This window comes from Jaculus jaculus, chromosome 9, assembly GCF_020740685.1.
Source record: "Jaculus jaculus isolate mJacJac1 chromosome 9, mJacJac1.mat.Y.cur, whole genome shotgun sequence".
Lineage (NCBI taxonomy): Eukaryota > Metazoa > Chordata > Mammalia > Rodentia > Dipodidae > Jaculus > Jaculus jaculus.
The window spans coordinates 134,329,807-134,353,333 of record NC_059110.1 but is presented as its reverse complement, the minus strand read 5'-3'; the positions used below and the strand labels follow the sequence as shown (position 1 = coordinate 134,353,333).

Sequence of the window (23,527 nt, the reverse complement as noted above, 5' to 3'; positions counted from 1 at the left end):
CCTCCCCTGTTGCCCATCCTAAGCAGGGACAGTGACTATGTGGCACACTTGCTGTGTGTGCCTGCAGCAGAGGCCACTGGATGATCCTAGTCCTCTTCCTAGTCACTGATGCCCCTGCTCCAGATCTTTCTCCACAGTGGTCCTTGGAGATCAATTCATTACTTAGATCCCTGGGGGGGGGTGGGGGGATCTTTCTGCCACCTCTGCCCCAGGGCACAGTCTTGAGCTGGTGCTAGCAGTCCTAGAAGAGGGGACACTGTGGGAACCCTGAATTTTTTGTTTATTTATTTATTTGAGAGTGACACAGATTGAGAGAGAGAAAAAGAGAGGCAGAGAGAGAGAATGGGCACACAAGGGCCTCCAGCCACTGCAACGAACTCCAGATGTGTGTGCCACCTTGTGCATCTGGCTTATGTGGGTCCTGGGGAATCGAGCCTTGAACCGGGGTCCTCAGGCTTCACAGGCATGTGCTTAACTGCTAAGTCATCTCTCCAGCCCTGGGACCCGGCATTTTGCAAAAGGCATGGGGGCCGGGGCCGGGGGGGACGGGGAAGAAACTCACCAGAAATATTGCTGGCCAAGGATAGGCTCTCACAACGCTGATCCTGGAGGGAGGTGGAAACGGGGTTCAGCCCCAGAAGGAGAAGAGCCTGTGAACACATGGAAGTGTGGGATACCATTAGGGGGAGCTCAGTTGTCTAGCCTGGTGCTTTTTGTCTTTGTTCCTTTACCCGTGCTCCTCTGTCAGGTCTCCCTCCGCCCCCACCCCCATCCTCAGAGCAGGCCTGGAAAGTCCCCAGATGCCAGGCTCATTGAGGACCTGAAATGGAGACTGGTCAGAGAAGAAGCCCGAGCTATTGGACAGAAGGGATATTTGTCCCTGGAAGCTGAAACTTCAAAAGAGGCTCTACTGGAGGAAGCCTCCTTCATACCCATAGATCCCGAGCACGGCCCAACCAGGTCCCTACACGCACGCACGTGCACAGAAGCACACCCTCTCTGTCTGCCTGCCGGGCAGCACAGCTCACAGACCCTCATTAGCCCACCTTCCCCCACTCTCCCGGCTCCCCAGGCAGTTGGTGTTCCAGGCCTCCTGTTTAATGAGCTCCTCCTGGGCCCTCGTCCCCGCCTGCCTGGTTACCAATCATCACAAATTGGGCCTCACTGTGTATCACGTCGTTCTCATGTACTGTGATACCTGTAATAGCTTAATCTCTCTCTGGGGTCAGCCAGTGTGGCTGTGCCTATTGCAGATGGGGAAACTGAGGCACAGAAGGGACGAATGTGTCTGGAAGGATGGCCCCCTATTTCAGGAAGAACCTTTGCCGTTTTTGTTTGTTTTTCAAGGCAGGGTCTCACTCTAGCCCAGGCTGACCTGGAATTCACTGTGTATGGTCAGGGTGGCCTCAAAATCACAGCCATCCTCCTACCTCTGCCTCCCGAGTACTGGGATTAAAGGCATGTGCCACCATGCCGGGTACTTTTGCCTTTTAACCTCCCCAAAAGTCCCCTGTTACTGACTCCAGAACTTCAGCCCTGCTGGGAGGAGAATGGCATGGGCCTGTGACTCGAGGGCTGTCTTTTCTTGAGTCAGGTTACTTGACCTCTCTGGTCGAGTCCTCATTGGAAAGACAAGTGCAGAACTTCCCCTCCCAGGTGTCTGTGAGGATTTGCTGCATTCAAATCTGCTGGGTAAGTTACTGAATGACATTGTACTTCAGACCTACAATAGGCAATCAGTGAGGGCATACTGACTGACTTACACCAGGCAGTTACGATTTGGTCTAAGTGGTGGGGAAGGGGGTGCTATTTCTTTTTTTTTTCTGATTTATTTTTGTTTATTTTTTTATTACACACACACACACACACACACACACACACACACAGGGAGAGAGAGTGAATGAATGCACCAGGGCCTCCAGCCACTGCAAACGAACTCGAGATGCGTGCGCCACCATGTGCATCTGGCTTGCGTGGGACCTGGAGAATCCAGCCTGGGTCCTTAGGCTTTGCAGGCAAATGCCTTAACCGCTAAGCCATGTCTCTGGCACCGGGGTGCTATTTCTCCTGGGATTCCATTTGCAAGGGAGTCAGAATTAGGGGTGGGTTAGAGGGAGTACTATCACAGTCCTTCCTTCCTCTGCCAGGGTCTTGGCCACAGTGACAGTGGAGCCTCGGACAGGATGGCGAGCCTAAAGGTGCTCTCTTCACTATGCCCCTGCTCCCGGGGGACCCCCCGAAGTGCAGGGACCACCAGTGAGTACCACCAAGCCTGGTTTTAGAAGAAAACCTTGGTTGAGCAGAGTGTGATTCCGTGTGTGTGTGTGTGTGTGTGTGTGTGTGTGTGCATGTGTTTCCCCAGAGGCCAGTTTTCTGTGCTCATCTGCTAGGAATGTCCCTTGTGAACTCCCATCCCTGACAGCCCCCACACTCACGGACACCCACTTCTTTCCCCTCCTGGCTGATATCGATGTCCAAGCCTTGTTCTGCTACCCCTTCTTCTGCCCCGCATCCTCACTCCTGGTCAGAGCCTGGACCAGCCTCCTGCAAAAAGTCTCCCTCGGAGGGAGGGCATTGCCATGGGACATTGTTTACTGTCATGGAAGTTGTTAATAATAATTAATAATAGTAAGTCTCCCTTGACTCATGACCCACAGGGCCACACTGTCTGCTTGGTATCTACCTGAGTCCTTAGTGGCTCATCTACTCCACACCCGTGTTGGTACCTGGCTTCTGTCCCACCCCAGGGCTCTCTCTGCTCTCACTGACCCAAGCTCTAGGCTCCTCAGAAGCTTCCAGGCCCGCACCCTCACCAAGTGCTGGCCCAGGGGCCACTCTCAGCGCTGAATGACGCTGTATTTCAGAGAACTCACTGCAGTGATTAGAACAAAACCGATCATCTCTTTGGCCCCAAGCAACTTCCTGCACTTTATTCATCAGTAATTAAGCTTCAGTCTCCAGAGAGGTGGAGAAGCAGTGTTACCCTCATTTTCCAAATGCAAACGCCGAAGCGGAGAGAGAAGAGGAAGCCACCACCAGCCAACGGGTGTCTCTCGCCAAGCTAAGCAGAGAGCAGTGTTCTCGTGACTGAGTCCTACCTCTTGTTCAGCTCGGCGGTCAGCGGAGACTGAGGCTCTGCGCTGCCCCCAGGCATGGGCAGCAGCTGCTTGGGCTACAGGCTTCTTCTAGAAGGGGACCGGGAAATTCTGTCCACTTGGCCTCTTAATACAACACACAATGCGCATACACAGCCTCTCTCTCTCTCTTACCCTCTCTCACAGCTCAGCCACAGGCAAATTAAAGAAATTGCAAAACCTTGTTGGACAACCCTCTTCCTCAAATCCACCCTTGTCCATCCAGTGCTTGAACCATGCCTCAGGTTTCTGCCTTTTACCCCTTCCTGGTGCGCCTTTGCCCACAGTCTGTGCCCCTCTTCACCCTGCTTGGCACCTGGTGACTCAGCTGTCCTCAGAAATGAGGGCTAGCACCTCTCCCCAGCCTTCCAAAACAAAGAGATTTAGTGATCCTTCACTGAGCCCCTGGTTGGGGGGATACTGGGGGAGGGGGCATGCAAGGCCTTAGGCTAGTCCTGAGTAAACCTGTTTGGCATAGCCCTACCCACACTCCGGTTCTAATTAGATGGTGAATACATGGTTCTGAAGTGTTCATTCTCACACCTTAATGTCATGGGGTTCATAGGCAAGCAGAGCAAACCTAGATTCATCAGGAAAAAAAAAAAAGCCAAATGCCGCAGGGCGAAGGGCCTGGCTGACCTTGGCTGCTCAGAAGCCTGAAGCTGGTGTCTGTCTCATCTCGGATGTGCAGGGTCGTAAAGCCAGTTTCCACCCACAGAAGACGAGGATTGCATTATGCAAAGGCCAAGTACTTCTTATAATTCCCAAGCCAACCTTCCCTCTCCTGAAAGGTTGGCTCTGTGGCCGAATCTTTGCCCATGCCCACTCTTGCTCTGGGAAAGGTTTCTGAAGGCTCTGACTCCCGAATTGCTCTCCTGTCAACACTCCCCAGTTTCCAGGTGCTTAAGGAAAAGGCTCCCCTCTTCCCAGGTCACACCTCGTGTTCTCTGAACTGAGGTTTGTTTACTTTTTGTTTGGTTTGTTCTAAGACACGGTCTCTATGTAGTCCAGACTGGCCTTAAACTCATCATGTAGCCCAGGCTGGCCTCAAACTTGAAATCCTCCTGCCTCAGCCTCCCAAGTGTGGGGGTTACAAGCATGTTCTACCATGCCTGGCTAAAACTGAGCTTTCTTGGGGTGAGGAAAATAGCTCAGTGGTGTTAGGTCGGGACAGGCTCCCAAAATGGAGTCGCCAAAGGACCGCAGGACGGCGGCAGACAGAAGGAAGTGGATCATCCACATTCCTCAAGATACCGCGCAGCCAGGAGCCCTTCCTTGCCTAACAATGCCCCAGGTCATGGTTTCCTGCCCCTTATCTTTGTCAGCCGCCAGCTCGCTGTTCTGCGCTCACACCCGGCTATTTGTTCTTTTCCCTTCCTCACCTTCCCCCAACTGAAAAGCCCTAGAAAGCGCACGATCTGGAATCTCCGGTGGGCTGTGCAGCTCGTGACCTCCCCCCCCCCCCGCCGAAATCACAGCTTTCATCCTTTCCTCAGAGTGGTTTGCGTGGTCTTGGTCATTCCTGAACCTTACAAATGGATAAAGAGCACTGGCCATACATGCTTGAGGACCTGAGTTCAAGTCCCAGATTCCCATGTAAAAAGCAGGATGTGTGAGCATGTGGGACGTTTAAGTTTTCAGATCTGCATGATATTTGCCATTTCTGGCTAGGAGAGAAACCAACATGGCACTAACAAGGTGAATCTGGCTGAGTGCTAGGTTCACCCCACAACAGAATGCCCTGTTCCCGCACCCCAGCCTGGCAGCCCTCAGGCTCCCAAGAGAACCGGTCTTATTGCTGATCTCTGCAAACCTTGAAGGTCAAGTACATGGGAAGGGCAAGGACGTGCTGCAGCTCTGTGAGGGTGTCTGCCCTTCGAGCAGATGCAAAAGGGGGTGCCAGGAACTGGGCAGGACAGGGCAGTGACAGGGGAGGGAACAGAGAGGCTTCAAGGAGCAGAAGCGGCACAGGGGCTTTTGGGTGGGCGGGTGTGGGGGGGAGGGCCGAGCCCGACAGCTGCCTGCCCCAGCCCCAGCCTCAGCCCCTAACCCTGTGCCCCCAGGCCAGCACAGAATCAAAGTTGCCACCCTGATTCCCAGTGTGACTTTGGCATAAAGGTTAATCACACCCGGAAAATGCTTATTAGAGACCATAAATAACCACTTTGCTGAAGCCTGGCTTGGTTTTTAAGTAACAAAGTACAATTTTCTTTGATGGGGGTGATTCTGTGATTAACCTATTGGGGAGGGGCCGCAGGAGGGAAGGGACATGGCCTCCCAGTCCTGGGGTGTTTTCAGCCGTTCTGCACCCTCCTGCTGAGCATGGTGCCCTAGCCTTGCTTGGGCTGACTATGCCCATGGTCCTTGCCCTTGGGACTCAACTTCCTCTTCCATAAAGTAGGGACAATGAGGTATCTCTTACCTCCTGGGGAATGAGGAAAGTGAGGCTACTGAAATGTAAACTCTCTACAGCGGTGGCGGCAGGGTGATTCTCAGTACTTGTCCCCTCTGGGCCCCAGAGCTCTCCTTGGCTCTGGCGGGCAGGACTGACACAGCTTCCCTGAGGATGGGCGCTTCTGCTGCACCCCCGGCCCCCTCCACCGTCCTCTTCCTCTTCCCTCTAGGAAGCTTGCCTCTAGGAAGGGGATTGTTTGTTTGCTTTCCAAACCCTTGCCAGACCAGGAATGTATGTTCGTGAAGCCCAAGTCTAACCAAGATCCTTATTTGGTTTAAAAAAAAAAAAAAAAGAAAGAAAAACAAACAAACAAAAGGAATTCAGAGGCACCATGGCTGCACAAGGAGAGCGTAAAGGAAAGCCAGGGGCCCATGAACTTTTAAATGGAGGCTGCACAGTATGGTGGTGGGTGGGCTTCTAGAAGAACGGGATCTTAAGGGTGGCTAGACATGGCCAGGTGGTCATAGAGAAGCCTCCCAGGGTAGGGGACACCCAGGTCGCACAGGGGAAGAGGCCTCAGACACTGGACAACATGGATCCAGGAGGTCAGGAGAACCAACACAGAGACCCTCCCCCCCCCCAGCAGCAGACCGTCATCAAAGCTTGTCAACATCATCGTTTTTTTTTTAGGTGTGGAGACTGGGGTCTGGAAAGGGAAAGTGAGAGCCTGGAGTTCCCCACCAGCATGGGGCAGTTCAGGTCCATCCTGAATGTGGGCCTAGGAGACCGTAGCAGTTACTGTCCATTGCTGGGACAAAACACCCGACCAAAGCAATGTACAGGAGGAAAAGATTTGTTTTGGTTTGAATACCAAGGGGAAGTTTTTTTTTTTTAATTTTATTTATTTGTTTGATAGAGAAAGAGAGGGAAAAAATGGGCATGCCATTGCTGGGCCTCCAGCCACTGCAAACAAACTCCAGATACATGAGCCACCTTGTGCATCTGACTTAGGTGAGTACTGAGGAATCAAACCTGGGTCCTGAGGCTTCACAGGCCAGTGCCTTAACTGCGAAGCCTTCTCTCCAGCCCTGTGGGGAACTTTCATCATGGCAGAAGGCATGGCCGAGCGGAAGTCGAGCATCCTACCTCGTGCCACTGGGCGGTTACATGCAGTAGGGCTGGACGTGTAAACCCCAGCGTCTGCCGCTACCAACGCGCCTCCTCCAGCAAGGCTCCACTTCCCAAAGGCTCTTTCTACCAGCTGGGGCGGTTTACGTTCAAACTCCCCCGAGACAATATGTACTCTGGTTTGGGGCTCACAGAGACGTGTGATCAGACCACAGCCCTACCCACTGCTGGCCACGGTGCTACATGCCGGGCACCCCTGACTCTTTTGGTTTTTGTAATCGGCCCTGTGTTCAGGTGCAGCCTGTCTTGAGCAAAGACAAGACAAGAAAGTCCACGTGCCCCCAAAGCATGGTTTCTTTACAAAGCTGGCTTCCTCATGAATCAAAATGCAATTGGGGCTGGGGAGATGGCTTAGCCATTAAGGCGCTTGCCTGCAAAGCCGAAGGACCCGGGTTCAACTCCCCAGGACCCATGCAAACAAGATGCATGGGGGGGGGGCATGCATGTGGAGTCTGCAGTGGCTCGAGGCCCTGGCATGCCCATTCTCTCTCTCTCTACTTGCCTATTTCTATATCTGTCTCTCCCTCTCTCTCAAATAAATAAAATATTAAAACATATGCAACCAACTCTTCAAACTCCCGTCTCTGCCACCAGGGATAAGTCTATAGTCCTGGGCTGCCTGAACCCCACAGGTAATACCACGGTCTGCAAGGGAGCACGGGGTTTCTGAGGGGAGGTGTCAGCAGGGGAGAAGATTGTAAACTGCGGCACAGCCGTGACCCACACACGATGCCCTTTTCTCTTTTGGTCCACACACAGGTATTCAAGAAGCGAGCCCGGGGGGCTGGAGAGATGGCTCAGCAGTAAAAAGTGCTTGCTTGCAAAGCCTGAGGCCCAGGTTTAATTTCCCAGTACCCACATAAAGCTAGATACACAAAGTGGTGCATACATCTGGAGTGGCAGAAGGAACTCACTCTCTGTCTTTCCTTTCCAAGCCGGAATGACACCAAACTAGGCGTCACGGGGCAGCAGTGCCGCACGTCCTTCCTCAGGCCCCCTGATTTGTTCCCAAGCAGCCCTTTCTCATCCTATCCTGCCCCAGAAGGACAGTCACCAGCCTCTTTCTGGGACAGCCACAACTTGTCCCTACCCCAAGGCGAAGAGCCTATGCTTCCCTCCAAAGTGGGTGAGCAGTGAAAGATTATTCCAGGCAGACAAGAAATAATTTATTGTTACGTTTAATTAGCTTAAATCGCTGTCATACAGAAAAGAAAAAAAATGGAACGGAAAGTCTCCCGCCTATACTTAAGTGAGAGGGGGTGCTTGGGTGTTCCCCGCCGCCAGCTCTCCTCTCTGGAGCCCCGAGCTCCGCCCATCCTCAAGTCCTGCCCCCGCACTCTGATCCCCTCCTCCACACACGCTCACAGCAGAGCTGGGCCTGTGGTCACCGCTTTGCACAGCCCTGGGGGCGTGGGGGTGAGAACCCTCCCTGTGGGGTTCACCCATGGCTGTCATGGGTACCCTCTCCTCTGCTCCTCCCGAGCGGCAGGAGCACCCCCAGCTCCGGCGAGTCGTGCTTCCTGCACAACCCCCATCTCGGATTCCAGAGAGCGGAGCTGAAGGAAGGGTGGGTTGGGGTCATGTGGAAGGGGAGATTGCCAGGAGTCCATTCTGACTCAGCCTTGCTGTGACTGGGAGAGGAAGTCGCTGCAGTGCCCTCCTGGCCTCAGCCTCCTCGAGTGTGAAATGAACAGGGTGTTTGGTGCCACCATCTCTCTCTAAGGAATTAGCTGTAGCTTCAAAATCCAGACCATTAAGTGGGGAGCAGAGAGACCCACTACGGAACCTCTTACTGTCTAGGCGTCCCGGTGTAACCCTGGACTTCTCCCAGCCGTGGTCTTCCTATCTGTAAATACTAAGGACAGATATGATCACCACGGGGCTCTTGGAGACATTCCGCAGTCCAGCACATGTTGGACAGCAAGGCGCCGGAGGTGCAGCCAGCTCAGTAGCAGCGGTCTGTATTGTCCCTCCACTCCACAGGGGCTTCCCTCCCAACTCCCCAACTTCCCAGACGCGCTCCCTGGCTTGTGCCCAGCCTCCCGCTGTCCATCACCAGCCAGTACTCAAGAGCCGCGGGCCCGGAGTGTGCTCTCTCCTCCAAGATGTGGATTTGCTGGGCATGGGAGGCACCGAGCAGTACTCACCTCCCATCACCATGGGGATGGCTCACTTAATTGGAAGTCCACTTAATTGGATAAAGAAACATCCAGGGGCCGCAGACATGGCTTAGTGGTTAGGGTGATTGCCTGAAAACCTAAGAACCCAAGTTTGATTCCCCAGTAGCCACCTAAAGCCAGAGGCACAAGGTGGCGCATATATCTGGAGTTCGTTTGCAGTGGCTAGAGGCTCTGGCACACCCATTCTCTCTCTCTCTCTCTCTCTCTCTCTCTCTCTCTAAAATAAATAAGTAAATAAATATTTAAAAAGAGAAACGTCTAGGGCATTCATTAATGAGGCACACCTCAGAGTGTGTCTGTGCTGGTCTTTCTAGAAAGGTTTCATTAAGAAGTGATATATGGGGCTGGAGAGATGGCTTAGCGGTTAAGCGCTTGCCTGTGAAGCCTAAGGACCCTGGTTCAAGGCTCAATTCCCCAGGTCCCACGTTAGCCAGATGCACAAGGGGGCGCACGCATCTGGAGTTAGTTTGCAGAGGCTGGAAGCCCTGGTGCGCCCATTCTCTCTCTCCCTCTCTCTATTGCTCTCAAATAAATAAATAAAAATAGTTTAAAAATTAAAAAAAAAGAAGTGATGTATGTATGTGGATGGCACCAATCCACAGGCTGGGGGCCCAGACTCAAGAGAAAGGGGGAAGGAGGCAGCCAGCTGAGCATTAGCATCCCCCTTTCTCTGCCTCCTGGGCAGCACAGTGCATCACCTTGCTCCTGCTGCATACTTCTGCCCACCATGACAGACTGTATTCCTCTGAACTGTGGGCCAAAGCAAACCCTTCTTCCCTCAGTTGCTTTCCATTAGGTATTTGGTCATAGTGACAAGAAAAGTAGCTCACACACCCATCTCGCCTCTGCCTCTCACACGTTCGCTGCCCCAGGTAGGCCTCGAACTCTCATTCAGTGATGAGTTTGCCCAGTGCGGGCCTTTGGCCTTCTTACACCCCCTCCCACTTTTATTTCACTGAAGCCTTGCCCAGTTAGCAGACTCTGAAGTTCCTTGATTTTTTTTTTTTTTGTTTGTTTATTTCTTTCTGCTTTTCGAGGTAGGGTCTCACTCTGGCCCAGGCTGACCTGGAATTCACTATGTAGTCTGAGGGTGGCCTCGAACTCACGGCCATCCTCCTACCTCTGCTGCCCTAGTGCTGGGATTAAAGGAGTGTGCCACCATGCCCAGCTACTGAAGTTCCTCATTTAATCTGACGCACCCCCCCCGCAAAAAAAACCTGGAGTCCTTACCACCTCTCCACTTTACAGATGATAAACTGATTTGAATGGACAGACTTACCCAAGGTTGTTTCCATGGTGACGGGAGACACTAGGACGGGGGAAGTTCTATCCCTGGCAGAGCAGCCTGTTTCCCCAGCTGTGCTACTTTTCCCTCCATCTCTTTTCCTTCCTCCTTTTTACAAGTCCAGTGCCTCCAAGTGATGTGGGTACAAGTTTCCTTTGCTTCTTTACCTCTAGCTCCCGGCTGCAGCCCACCCTCCCGAGAGCTAAGTGGGAATGGGGAGGGGGCTCCTCCTGTCGACTGGGGGTGGGTGAGTGGGCAGGACTCAGGAAGGGCTGAGTTTGACTCCCACAAAGGCAGAGAGTTTAGCCCACCCTCTGATCCTGTCCTGGAAGTTGTGAACCAAAAGTGCGGTTCCTGGATGTTGGGAAACTTCCCCGGGGGCGTGGGGAGACCAGGTCAGAGGTATAGGGACAGCTGTGGGGACACCAGGCCCGCAGTTGACACCATCCACCGTCCACTGGGCCGTTGCTCAGATGCACAGGGCTGTGAAGCAGAAGAGCCTGGCGCTGCAGAAGTGTGTCCTTGGAAGAGAAGTGGTTCAGAAGCCATTTGAGGAGGTCAGGATGGAAAAGGGAGACCGTCTGGCAGCTGACAAGTGACTTCCGTTATGGACAGGGCTGGAGGGTCTGTGGCTGGAGGTTCTGGGCGAGCCGCTGACTGCCAAGACCAGCCAGGGGAGCTTACCAAGACAGCTGCGCCAGGGCTCACTGGGCAGCATCAGGGAAGACGTTAAGAAGAACCAGAGGGCAGGCAATGGTCTCACCCTGCCAGCTTGTTCCTTTCTGCCTCTCTTTCTGCACGTGTGCGTACACATGTTCACGTGTGTGTGTGTGTGTGTGCACGTGTGCATGTATGAATGAGTGTGTGTTGACACCAGACATCTTCCTCAATTGCATTCCACCTTGTTTTGGGGGACATGGTCTCTCACTGAACCTGGCGCTCACTGATTTGGCTCGTCCAGCTAGCCAGCAAGCCCCAGGGACCCTCCTGTCTCCATCCCCTCACTGCTGGGATTACAGTGTGCACCTGCAATGCCCAGCTTTTCCACAGATGCCGGGGATCACACTCAGGGCGCATGCTTGTGAGGCCAGCACTTTACCCGCCGTCTCCCTGGCCTCTTGTTCTTTCTCTTTAACTGCAAATGTGAGTTAGGAAAACCTGAAAATTTCCCAATCGTGCTGGGAAAGAACCATACAGCGGGCCTCTCGGCAGTTAGTGGGAAGAACACAGGAAGGTGAAAACACCCAACAGGGCCCAAGACTGCACCAAGAAAGAGCGACGATCTCAATGCCAGCAGTACTGGCCTTGGCGAGCCCTGTTCAGCAACCCTTGCGCACCTGCCCAAATCTGGGCAAAATAAGGAGAAGCCTTCCAGACAGAATGAGGTACTGGGTGCTTTCTGTGCTTTCTGTCCAGCAAATACCCACGTGACCATGGGCCACCATCCCTACTTCTGGCCTCAAGCTGAAGGCAGAGGACTAGGCCGAGACCCTTCTGGGACAGCAGCTTCCAGCTCCTCCTGGGTGGGGCTGGCAGGAGGCCGGGCAGCTCTGGAGATGGGCAGTACCTCAAAGGCAGGGGGCAGAGCCAGGCCATGGATGCTGAAGTTGGTAAGCGGGGCGCAAGAGCCAGAGCCAGAGCCAGTGTGGGGTTGCCTCCTGGGAGTTGGGGAGGGGAGTCCAGCCCGGGGCAAGGGTTTCTCTGGCTTTATTAAGACCCCCCACTGATGGCCCCTCTCCTTATGACAAGCAGTGGGATGACGAGAGAGAATGAGGAGGGGAAAGACTGGCGCAGAACTCACCATCAGATGGGGCCCTGAGTAACCAGAGGATTTGCTCCTTGGCTGTGGGTTTGGGACCGTCGGGCTTAAGCTTCCCGGAAGAGCCGCTCACTCCAGTGCCCACAGCAGAGCCGAGCATGCAAAGGGCATGGCCGGAGCCATGCTACTCAGCGGGGGGGGGGGGGGGTTGGGAGTACCTGGTCAGGTGGCTCACCCCCCCCCCCCGCCCCACGTTGCAAGTGGTTCACAACTGGCCCACAGCGTGATCAGCGCCGTGATGGAGAGAAACAGTTTGGAAACTCTGATGTGAGGTTGTCCTTGCTGTGACACCCAAGCAAGGTGTCAGTAAACTCATCTCCTTGAACAGGGTCTTGACCCATCCTGATGCTGTCAGACCAGCAAGGAGCATCACCCGGTACAGCCAGGACCGCAGACCAGTGTGCGGTGGATATGAAAATCCCGTGGTCCTTCCCCTGGCCGGAGCTGGGGGAGAGAGCTGGGAGCTGGCTCAACTGGGAAGGCCTCGTGGAGGAAAAGGGTTTGAGTGACTGCTGGGTTCAGCATGGAGGGAGGCATGGGGGGGGGGGAACGGCTGAGGCACGTGCAGGTGGCAGGTCCCCTTCCTTGAACCTTGGTGGATTTACAGACTGTTTGCCACACAGGGATTTCCTGCTTTAATCTTTCTCGTGGTGCAGAAGGGACACGGGAGACCAGAGTGGTGGTGGGGCTTGCTGAAGGACACTCATCCAGGAAGTGGCTGAGCTGAGTCTAGCCCCAGGACTTTGGCCCTGTCAGCGCTGGGAGATGGTGCTCTGCTCCTCGGGGTGCAGCCAAGTCCTGTGACTCCCGGCCTGTGTTTCACAGCCTGGCGGAAGTAATTACATCAGGATAAGGACCCCAAGGCTGCTCCATCACCACCCACAGGGGGTTACATGCACTGAGGGACGCCCAGCACAGGGGACAGCAGCGCTGGAGCTGTGAGCTGTCTCTGCCTTGCCTGTGTGTTCCTGCCTTGCTAGCAGCCAAGCCAGATCCTTCCTCATCCCTGTCTGGGGATGGAGCGACCGCAGACCTGCGCCGCCACAGCCCAGCTGCTAAGAAGGCTCTCGGCCCCTCGCTTTTCTAGCCTGGATCCTGACTCCCCCTGGAGACAGCTCCCCAGGAAGCCCTCATCACGCAGATGCCCTGGCCTGCACGCGGCCCAACCCCACGGCCGTGGGGATGCAGGGCAGGGGACGAGCGGCAGGGCCTGGGCCGCTCTCTGAGTGGCCAGCAGCATGGCCGGGGTGTAGAGGTGAGGGCCATCTGCCTCGCTTGTCACTGGGCATCACCTATCACCACAGCACCTCACAGAACCCAGGTCCTGAGAGGACCTCCATTAAACCAGGCATCTATTGTGTATCCACTATATACACGACTCTAGATGAAATGCAGAATACACAGTCTTTGTCTGTTTTTAATATTTTTTTAATTTTTTAATGTTTCAAGGTATGGTCTCTTTTCCAGGCAGACATGGAATTCACTATGTGGTCTCAGGGTGGCTTGGAACTCACTGCAATCCTCCTACCTCTACTTCCCCTATGCTGGGATTAAAGGTGTGCGCCACCACATCCAGCTCTGTACTGTTTTTCTTTTTAATTTTAATTTATTTATTTGAGAGAAAGACAAAGAGAGGGAGAGGAAGAGAGAAAGATTGAGAGAGAGAATGGGCATGCCAGCTCCAACTGCTGCGAGCGAACTCCAGATGCATGCACCACTTTGTGCACCTGGCTCACATGGGTGCTGGTGAATTGAACCTGGATCCTTTGGTTTTGCAGGCAAGTGTCTTAACCACTAAGCCATCTTTCCAGCCCTGTTTTTGAATTTTTAAAGGGAGTCCTCCTGACCCAGGCTGAGCTCAGGAATAGCATTCTTGTGGGCTGGTGGGTGCGCTAGTGGAGACTGGTGTGGTAGTTGGAATTGATGTCCCCCAGTCGACTCTAATGTTTTGTTTTTTTTTTAATTTTTATTTATTTATTTGAGAGCAACAGACACAGAGAGAAAGACAGATAGAGGGAGAGAGAGAGAATGTGCACGCCAGGGCTTCCAGCCTCTGCAAACGAACTCCAGACGCGTGCGCCCCCTTGTGCATCTGGCTAACGTGGGACCTGGGGAACCGAGCCTCGAACCGGGGTCCTTAGGCTTCACAGGCAAGCGCTTAAGCGCCAAGCCATCTCTCCAGCCCGACTCTAATGTTTTATTGAAGCTGTAACTTGGATTTCCGGCCCACTGGCTGGAAGAGGTGTCACTGTGAGCAGGGCCTGGGGTCCAGCCCTGCGGTGTCACTGGGGGCGGGTCTGTATGCAGAGGGCTTGAGCTCCGCCTGGAGCACCCACTGTTTGGTGCTGACCTGTGGTGCTGCTGTGGTTTTGCTCTCTGCGAGGATTTGGTAAAGGGTTCCAGCTTCTGCCATCGGTGGAGACGGAACTGCCCCTCGATCTCTGAGCCTGAAACAAATCCTGCTCCTCCCATAAGCTGTGTCTGGTTTGGAGGTTCGTCCCAGCAGCGGGGAGCTGACTATGACAATTGGTTAGTCAGTGTTTTGACCCACTGGGGGGGGGGCATATGAAAGAGCTAGGGGCCTCACACTCACAGCCTAGGCTCTCCCACACTATTGGCTCCCAGAAGCAGGGAAGGGAACCGAGAGGAATCAAAGGCTCTCCCAGTGGGGGACATACTTAGACTGGAAGGCATTCTGGAAGCGGGTGGTTTGGGAAGACTTTGGTGGACATGGAAGGAGCAGATGACAGGAGCAGATGGGGGGAAAACAAGATATTAGGGAGTGTGGTGGTTTGATTCAGATGACCCCCACAAACTTAGTTGTTCTGAATGCTAGGTTCCCAGCTGATGGAGAATTGGAAACTAAAGCCTCCTGAGGTGGTATGTTCTTGGGGACGGGCTTATGGGTGTTATAGCCAGTTTCCCCATGCCAGTGTTTGGCACACCCTCCTGTTGCTACTGTCCACCTTATGTGGGCCAGGAGGTGATGTCCACCCTTTGCTCATGCCATCATTTTCCCCTGCCATTGTGGAGCTTCCCCTCGAGTCTGTAAGCCAAAATAAACCTTTTTTCCCACAAGCTGTTCTTTTATTTAAAATTAATTAATGAATTTATTTATTTATCTGAGAACAACTGACAGAGAGAGAAAGAGGCAGACAGAGAGAGAATGGGCGCACTAGGGCCTCCAGCCACTGCAAACAAACTCCAGATGAGTATGGCCCCTTGTGCATCTGGCTAACGTGGGTCTTGGGGAATCAAGCCTCGAACCAGGGTCCTTAGGCTTCACAGGCAAGCGCTTAACTGCTAAGCCATCTCTCCAGCCCCCACAAGCTGTTCTTGGTTGGACAATTTCTACCAGCAATGTGAACCTGATGACAACAGTAAAGTGGTACTGAGGAGTGGAATTGCTGCTAGACACCTGACTGTGTGGCTCTGGCCTTTTGGAGCTGATTTTCAAGAGGAATGTGGAAAAACTTGAAACCTTGGCCTAAGAGATGTCTTGCAGTGCTGTAAGTACAGCTTGATGGACTATTCTGGTCAGAGTTGAAAGACCTGAGTGCAGTAAGAACTATGGACTGTGAAGTCTGGCTTGTGAGGGTGAGAAAGAGCTTTGCTTGGACTGGGCTAGAGGCAGTTTGTGTGAGAAGCTTGCTGTTATGCCCATGTCCTGAGAAGTTGTGCAGGGTTGCTTTGCGTAGAAATGACTGGTGTGAGCAGAGGGATAATGGCACAGAGGAAAGAAATCTTTAGGCCAAAACTGCTGCCTGTTCAGCTGCAATTGAGAAATTACAACCTTTGAGATTGGGCCAGCTGACCTGCACTGGGGCAACAGGAAGAATGAGCCTGAGTGCTCAAGGAGTGTCCTGTTCTTCAAAGTCTGCTTTATTCCCCCCTATATTAACAAATTGGCACCCTACCTGGTAGTGTGGAGTATAAGAAATGCAGGAAAGGGAGGGTCGTTGGGTTTGCAACACAGTTTTGTGTTTTGGAAATGGCCATGGGCAGTGTGAAGCAGGTTCGCTGGTTGCCTGCATGGAGACCCCATGGAGCCATGAGGATGAACCATGGATTGCAGTGGAGACCCAGTGGAGATGCCAGGACCATGAGATGGCTGCCAAGGAGAGCTGCGGCCCTGATGACGTTTTCCAGGACTGTGAGTAGCCTAGCTGGAGGGGTGGAATTGAATACCAGAGACATGTTGCTGGTTAGAATTATTGGACTTGGAGATTTGTCACTAACTACAGTTGCTGGACTTGGAGCTACAGAGTTTGATTCTTGCCCTGTTTAAATCATGTATTGCTTGAGTATTTCTTTGCTATGCCCAATGCCATCTTTTTCAGTGTGAATGTTTACTCTGTGCCATTATGGGTTTTGGGGGGATGTTTTGCTATTATGGCTCAGTTAAAAAAGATCTTGGACTATGGAGATGCATGAACATCATTGGGAGTGACAAAAACTATGGGGACTTTTAAAGTTGGACTGAATGCATTGTATTTTACATCATGTATGGATATCAGTTTATGGGGGCCAGGGGTGGAATGTGGTGGTTTGATTCAGGTGCCCCCATAACCTTAGTTGTTCTGAATGCTAGGTTCCCAGCTGATAGAGAACTGGAAATTAAAGCCTCCTGGAGGCAGTATATTGCTGGGGGTGGGCTTATGGGTGCTATAGTTAGTTCCCCTGTGCCAGTGTTTGGCACACTCTCCTGATTGCTACTGTTTATCTTATGTGGGCCACAGGGTGATGTCCACCCTCTGCTCATGCCATCATTTCCCTCTGCCATCGTGGAGCTTCCCCTTGAGTCTGTAAGCCAAAATAAACCTCTTTTTCCCACAGGCTGCTCTTAGTTGGGTGATTTCTACCAGCAATGCGGACCTGATGTGGCAACAGGAAGTGTTGGGTCCTTTTTTTTTTTTTTCCCCAAGGTAGGGTCTCACTCTAGCCCAGGCTGACCTGGAATTCACTATGTAGTCTCAGGGTGGCCTCGAACTCATGGCGATTCTCCCACCTCTGCCTCCTGAGTGTTGTGATTAAAGGCGTGCACCACCACGCCCAGCTGGGTTCTTTTGCCTCTAGAGTGAGAAATGATCACTCAGTGGGTCACTACATGGGCTCTGGTGTGGGATCAGCCACATAATAGAGCACCTGGCCAAGAGAAGCTGGACGGCGTGGAGAAATGGGCAAAGGAGATAAAGAAAAGGGGGAGGAGGGCTTGGATCAAGTGCAGCAGGAATGGACTAGCACCCCTTCAAGGACAGCCCTGCCTCAGGACCAGCCGCCCTAGCCCGTCTTGGAAGAGGAAGCAGACTCCAAGCCCCTCAGACTGAAGAGACCACAGAGGCACCAACCTGCCATCCATTCCATGGATGACTCTACCACCCCTGGGTGTCCTGCTGCCCGCCCCCCCCCCCGAAGTCAATCCTCCGGCCCTGGCCTCAAGTTGCCTATACCTGTCCTACAGCTTTGACTGTACAGAGGGGAGAGAAAGGGATGTGGCTGACTCCAAAGCAGCCTCTGAAGGTAGACCAGCACTGCTACCAACATTGCAAAAGTGGTTCATTCCCATTTGCTAGCAGAAGACAGAGGATGTCCTGCTTGTCCCACACAAGCAGGAGCTGTGTTCCTTTCTCTGGCTGCAGAGAGGCCGGGCCCTGAGAGGACTCTGCCCTCCAGAGCCCCAACCACTCCCCCAGCCCTGCCAGGGCAGCCACCGTCTGCAGCCTGGACCTCCCTCCCGCTCCTGTGCTTGTCCACCTAACAGAGTCTCTACGGTGGGAGGAAAGGGCCTTCTGGAGACCCCTCACATGCCCTGCCACGGAGGCTGGGGAAGGGGATGTCCACTCACCATGCACCATGCCCATGACACACTTCTGCCATTGTTGTGGCCATCTCTTGTCTTAGCCCTTTGCCTGGGCCTGCTGCCTTTCAGCTCTGTGGCTCTGCGTACCCGCTGGGGACTCTGAGCAATAAGCTGTCCCCATTCTCCTAAAGGCCCCGACTTTCCAGCCCCAGGTCCTACAGGCTCACTCAGGGCTAAAGAGACGGCCCAGTGGTTAAGAGCGCGCATGGCGCCAGTGTGTGGACTTTGAGGAGCCCGAGGCGTCTTGGCGCTGTCTCCAGAACCCACGTTAAACCACGGACGTGCCCCCCGTTCTGTAAGGTGGCAGAGACCTGGAAATCACCAGAGCTCGTGAATCCAGCAGCTCCAGGATCAGTAAGAGACTCCAGCTCAAACCAGAAGGACGCACGGGCAGAGGCGTGACGGAGTGCCATTTCTACTCTGGCCATGGCGGGCAAGCACATCCCACTGCGCACACACATACATCGTACATGCATGTCGGATCTCACACACCACACACACACACATGAAAGCCCAATGCCTATAAACTCTGGTGCACAGACTCTAGACTCACCAGCCATCCTGTCTGAAACAATCCCCTCCCCAGTCCACAGACCAGTCCGGCCAGTTTCTCCTCTGGGCTCCGACCAGACAGGAGAAAGGGTGACAGCGGGGAAGGAAGGGTGAGCGCTGGAGAAGCGGCTCCCTGGGCCCAGCAGGGACAACCCTAGGGTGACCTGTGTTTTCTACAAACATCTTCATCTGTCCCAGGAACATTTTTCCGGCTTCTGGGTGGACTGCGGCCACAGAGCACATTTAACAGAAGCGTTTGAACCGGTAGCTCTGTGCACAGTTCCTGGAGCAGAATCCTGACATGGCCTCCTTCCCACCCCGCCCGGCCTGCTTGTTATTTGGGGGGGGGGGGGGAGAAAGTGGTTCATCTCCTGTTGCCTAATAAACTCCAGCGAGTTTATAAAAAGTAATTGCATCGGCGAGTTAATCATTTTGTACCATCCTCCCTACAGGGCCTTACTTTTACTGACAAATGTTCCCACTGGCCAGGGCTGTGCAGGGGGCCAACAGCAGGCACCTCTGCCTCTGATCTTGAGCTTAGCTGCCCGCTCATGGCCCCAGCCCTTTCCCTTGGGGACAGAGAAGACCTCTGAGGGAGCGGAGATTCTATATTGCCAAGAGCCCTTTCTCATCCCCTCCCTGGCAACTCCCTTAGATGGCCTGTCTTAGACTGAGAATGTCGGTAAGACTTCTGGCGGGGCTTCCTATGTGCTTACTGAGCAGGTACAGCGTGACAGACACTGCGGGTCTGAGCCTCGTTTCACAGCCCACAATACAGGAAGCCAAGGTTGCACCATAAAATAAACACTATGTCCCCCTTTCTACTGATGAAGAAACCCAGGTTCAGAGTCGGAGTTTCATAGAACAGTCAGGACTCAAGCCCATGTCTGTTTCTCTGCTCTTCCCGTCTTCCACAGGATGATGCTGACTGCCCCACTGGCTAGATGAAGGATGGCCAAGAGGCATAAGTCAGAAGATGAGCGTTTGAAAAGGACTCAGTGGCATGACTTGCCAGAGACTCTGCTGATAGTGGTCTCCGGTGAGACAGGATCATTTATAATTAACAATTTATTCTTCGTCAAGAAAACTGTGACTAAATCTCTGCCTGCCCTTTCTTCCCCATGGGCTCACACTCCTTTCTTTTCTTTTTTATATTTATTTATTTGAGACAGAGAGGGAGAGACAGAAAGAGAGAGAGAGAGAGAGAAAATGAATAGGTGTGGCCTCTAGCCACTGCAAACAAACTCTAGATGCATGAGCCACCATATGTATCTGGCTTACGTGGGTAATGGGGAATGGAACCTGAGTCCTTGGGCTTCATAGGCAAGTGCCTTAACCGCTAAGCCATCTTAATAGCCCTTTAAAAAATATTTATTTCAGGGCTGGAGAGATGGCTTAGCAGTTAGGCGCTTGCCTGTGAAGCCTAAGGACCCCGGTTCAAGGCTTGGTTCTCCAGGACCCACATTAGCCAGATGCACAAGAGGGCGCATGCATCTGGAGTTCGTTTGCAGTGGCTGGAAGCCCTGGCGCGCCCATTCTCTCTCTTTCTACCTGCCTCTTTCTCTCTCTGTCTGTTGCTCTCAAATAAATAAATAAAAATGAACAAAAATTTTTTTTTAATATTTATTTCAGAAAGAGAGGCAGAGACAGGGGAGAGAGAAAGAGAGAATGGACATGCCAGGGCCTCCAACCACTGCACATGGACTCCAGACACATGCACCACCTTGTGCATCTGGCTTTATGTGGGTACTGGGGAAATGAACCTGGGTCCTTTGGGTCCTTTGGCTTTGTAAGCAAGGGTCTTAATTGTTAAGCCATCTCTCCAGCCCACACTTCCTCTTCTTTTTTTTTTTTTTTGAATTTTTTTGAATTAACTTTATTTCAGAGAGAGTAAGAAAGAAAGAGGCAGATACAGAGACAGAGAGAGAGAGAATGGGCACTCCAGGGTTAGCCTTGGCAAACAAACTCTAAATGCATGTGCCACCTTGTGCATCTAGCTTACGGGTCCTGGGGAATTGAACCTGGGTCCTTTGGCTTCACAGGCATATTTTTCCAGCCCACACTTCCTTTCTCTGAGTTCAGGAACGTCTGAGGTAGAGTCTAAGCTGGGAGTCAGTCCCCAGCTTGTGTGCACGTGTCACCTTAGAAACAGGAAGGGCAGGACCACCTTCTGCCCACCACACTTCCCAGACACCCTACGCAGCTGAGGCTCCACCCTCCCTGGGCTTTAGATCATTGGCACCCTCCGCTGGTACCTGCTACTGTGTTACTCTTCCTTATATTTTATTTATTTGAGAGAGAGAAGAAAAAAAAAAAAAAGGAAAGAGACAGAATGGTTGTGCCAGGGCCTCTAGCCACTGCAAATGAACCCTAGACATGTGTGCCTCCTTGTGCATCTGGCTTTACATGGGTACTGGGGAATCGAATCTGACTCCTTTGGCTTTGCAGGCAAGCACCTTAACGGCTAAGCCATCTCCCCAGCCCTCTTTCTCGTTTGTAATAATCACAGTAGGCATAAGTGGGAGTTCTAGGTTGTTTTTGCTTTTTTCTGCTTTGGAGGTTGGCTTAGCCATCTCTCATCCTTCTCTGTTCCAAGGTGATACCCTTGTCTGTGGAAGCATCAACGCTTCTCCTTCAACTGCACCAGGTAACAGGAGGAAGCGACAGTAAAACCTTCCCCTGGGTCGTCAGATGTCTCTTGAGCACCTACTGTGTACAGTGAACTTTCATTCTGGAGTGTAGAGGGGAAAGGTAGCCAGGGGCAATGAGGCCAGGAGGGAGCACTTAGGTCCAAGGACCAGGCACTGAGGCTCCCAACCGCGGAAAAGCAGAGCCGGAGTTTGAGTTTGTGGCGCCTGTTCTTCCCATGCCAGGCCACAGAGATGCCCAAGGCCGGCCAGAAATCGACTTCCACACCCCTGCACAGACGAGCTGACAGTCCGTCTTTCTAACCACTGAGAACCTCCATCAAGGCTCCACTTACCCTGTCATTCCCACTTCTTAGAACCACAGCTCAGGCTCTTGAACTTAGCAAGAATCCTGGACACTTGGTACCAAAGGGCACTTTTGACCCCCCAAAGTCCTGTGTGGCTGAACTCAGCTGGTGGCGGCTGTTCTCCAAGGAGCCAAACGTTAGCAAGCGTGAGAAATGGATTTTCCACGTGAGCTTGGGCTGGTGGCGTGCTTTTCCACGCGGATGCACTCTTAAGGCAGGGCTGGCCCCTCAGGTCCCTCTGGAGGGCGGGTCCTGTCAAACCCCACCGTTAGCCTTGCTTTCCCCCCCCCCCCACCTTGCTCTAGGTCTGTGGTCAAGCCACTCGTCTCTGGAGAGACTGCTTAGTGGTCAAAGGCACTTGCTTCAAAACCTGGTGGCCCTGCTTCTCTTCCCCAGCACCCGCGTAAAGCCAGACAGACGCACGGCGTGGTGCGTGTGTCTAGAGTCTGTGGGGGGCAGCAGCTCTGGCACACCTACACTCACTCTCTTCTGCCCTCCTCAAATAAGTAAAAATGTTTTTAAACACCTCTAACTCCGTATCATCTAAGCAAAGAAACACCTTGGAAATGGCCCAGGGAGGGCCAAGCTCACCCACTCACAGAACTCCAGCGTGTCTGAAGGCTAAGGAGACTGGGGTGTGACGCACCAGGGGAGAGGGCTGACCAACGCCCCTGGGCCCAATGTGTCCAAACCTGAGCCTGAGAACGGAACTTGCGGGATCAGCGCTCAAATGCTAAGGGCAGCATGAGGAGAGTGAGGTCACCCTAAGTTCCCTCTCAGGCCTGCAGGCTTTGCTTAACGCTGCTGAATTACTTCGTAAGGGGGGCAGCAGCAGAGCCCGCGCCCCTTGGCACTCGCTGCCCTTTACGAGCCCACAGAGGCCGGATCCTCACCCCTCACAGTCACAGTCAGGAGCACAAATCTCTCACTAGTAAGTGACTGCCGATGGGGGGGATAGGGACCATGTGTCCATCTGTCCATCTGTCTGCTCACCCAGGAACACCACACACCCACATACTCATGCCTCTCTTTCCACTACTAGCGTGCGCATGCGCGCGCACACACACACACACACACACACACACACACACACACCCTGGTCTCTCTCACACTTTCCCCCAGTGCCTGGTGACCACTGCAGTGTAAGGCCCACACTACAGGTCTCGGAGTGACTCCCGACAATGGCTATGGGGGACAGATCTGTTTTTGTTTTTGTTTTTGCATGTAACCCAAATCTACTGAATTCATACTTTCAAACTGGTAAGTCTCTAACTCTCAGTCGAAGAGGTTCAAAACCAGCACTTGGGAGGCAGAGGTAGGAGGATCACCTTGAGTTCCAGGCCACCCTGAGACTACATAGTGAATTCCAGGTCAGCCTGAGCTAGAGTGAAACCCTACCCCGAAAAACCAAATAAATAAATAAATAAAAATGGCTAGATTTTTTTTTTAAACTAGCAAAAGTTAAAACAAAACCAGAGTGTCTGCGTTTGAATTCTGGCTGTGTGACTGAACACCCTACTCAGCCCCTCCCTGTGCCTCGGGAATAATTCCTGTCTCCTGGGGCTATTATAAAGACTGAATGACGTCATATTTTAAAACAGCTAGACCACCACGGGAAATGTGTACCTGCAACATACTCTCCACTCAGTGCCCCTGGCTCATGCCATATTTACTGGGCACCTACTGAATTGATCCGTGGAGACATAAGTCCTTCCTCCACGCTCCTAGACACATGCCATCTAGTACAAACAAGGGAGAAAGAGATCTTTTCCTTTCAGGCTAATGTGATCATTCTAAACAGAGAACTGCATACAATTCTGAGAAAGAACATCTTTTTCCACACAAACTTGAAAAAAAAAAAACCCACAGTTTGATCTTTTGAATCCATTTTAAAGACTGAATCGTAACTGGTGAGTGAATGTAGACGGAGTTTCACACTCAGGAGGCTTTGAGAAAATAGTTCCATTGCTTGATATCTACGCAGCCTTCCTGAACAATTTTCTCCTTACCTTCTTTGCCAGAGACCTTGATCACCCAGAAAATAACATCAGGGTCTGGCCCTTGAGTTCTAGGGAGGAGTGAGGTCTACCCTCACGGAGACCCGCCCTCATTTAGTAAG

General features: G+C 52.7%; 1 protein-coding gene across 1 annotated transcript in view; it reads right to left on the bottom strand.

The window, feature by feature from the left end:
- The window catches only part of Crhr1 (corticotropin releasing hormone receptor 1), a 51,939-nt gene that overhangs the window by 27,204 nt on the left and 1,208 nt on the right, over positions 1–23,527 (bottom strand). The window contains exon 2 of the mRNA XM_004655106.3: positions 563–650. Coding sequence (XP_004655163.1) covers positions 563–650 — 88 coding nt within the window. The remainder of the gene's footprint in view (positions 1–562; positions 651–23,527) is intronic.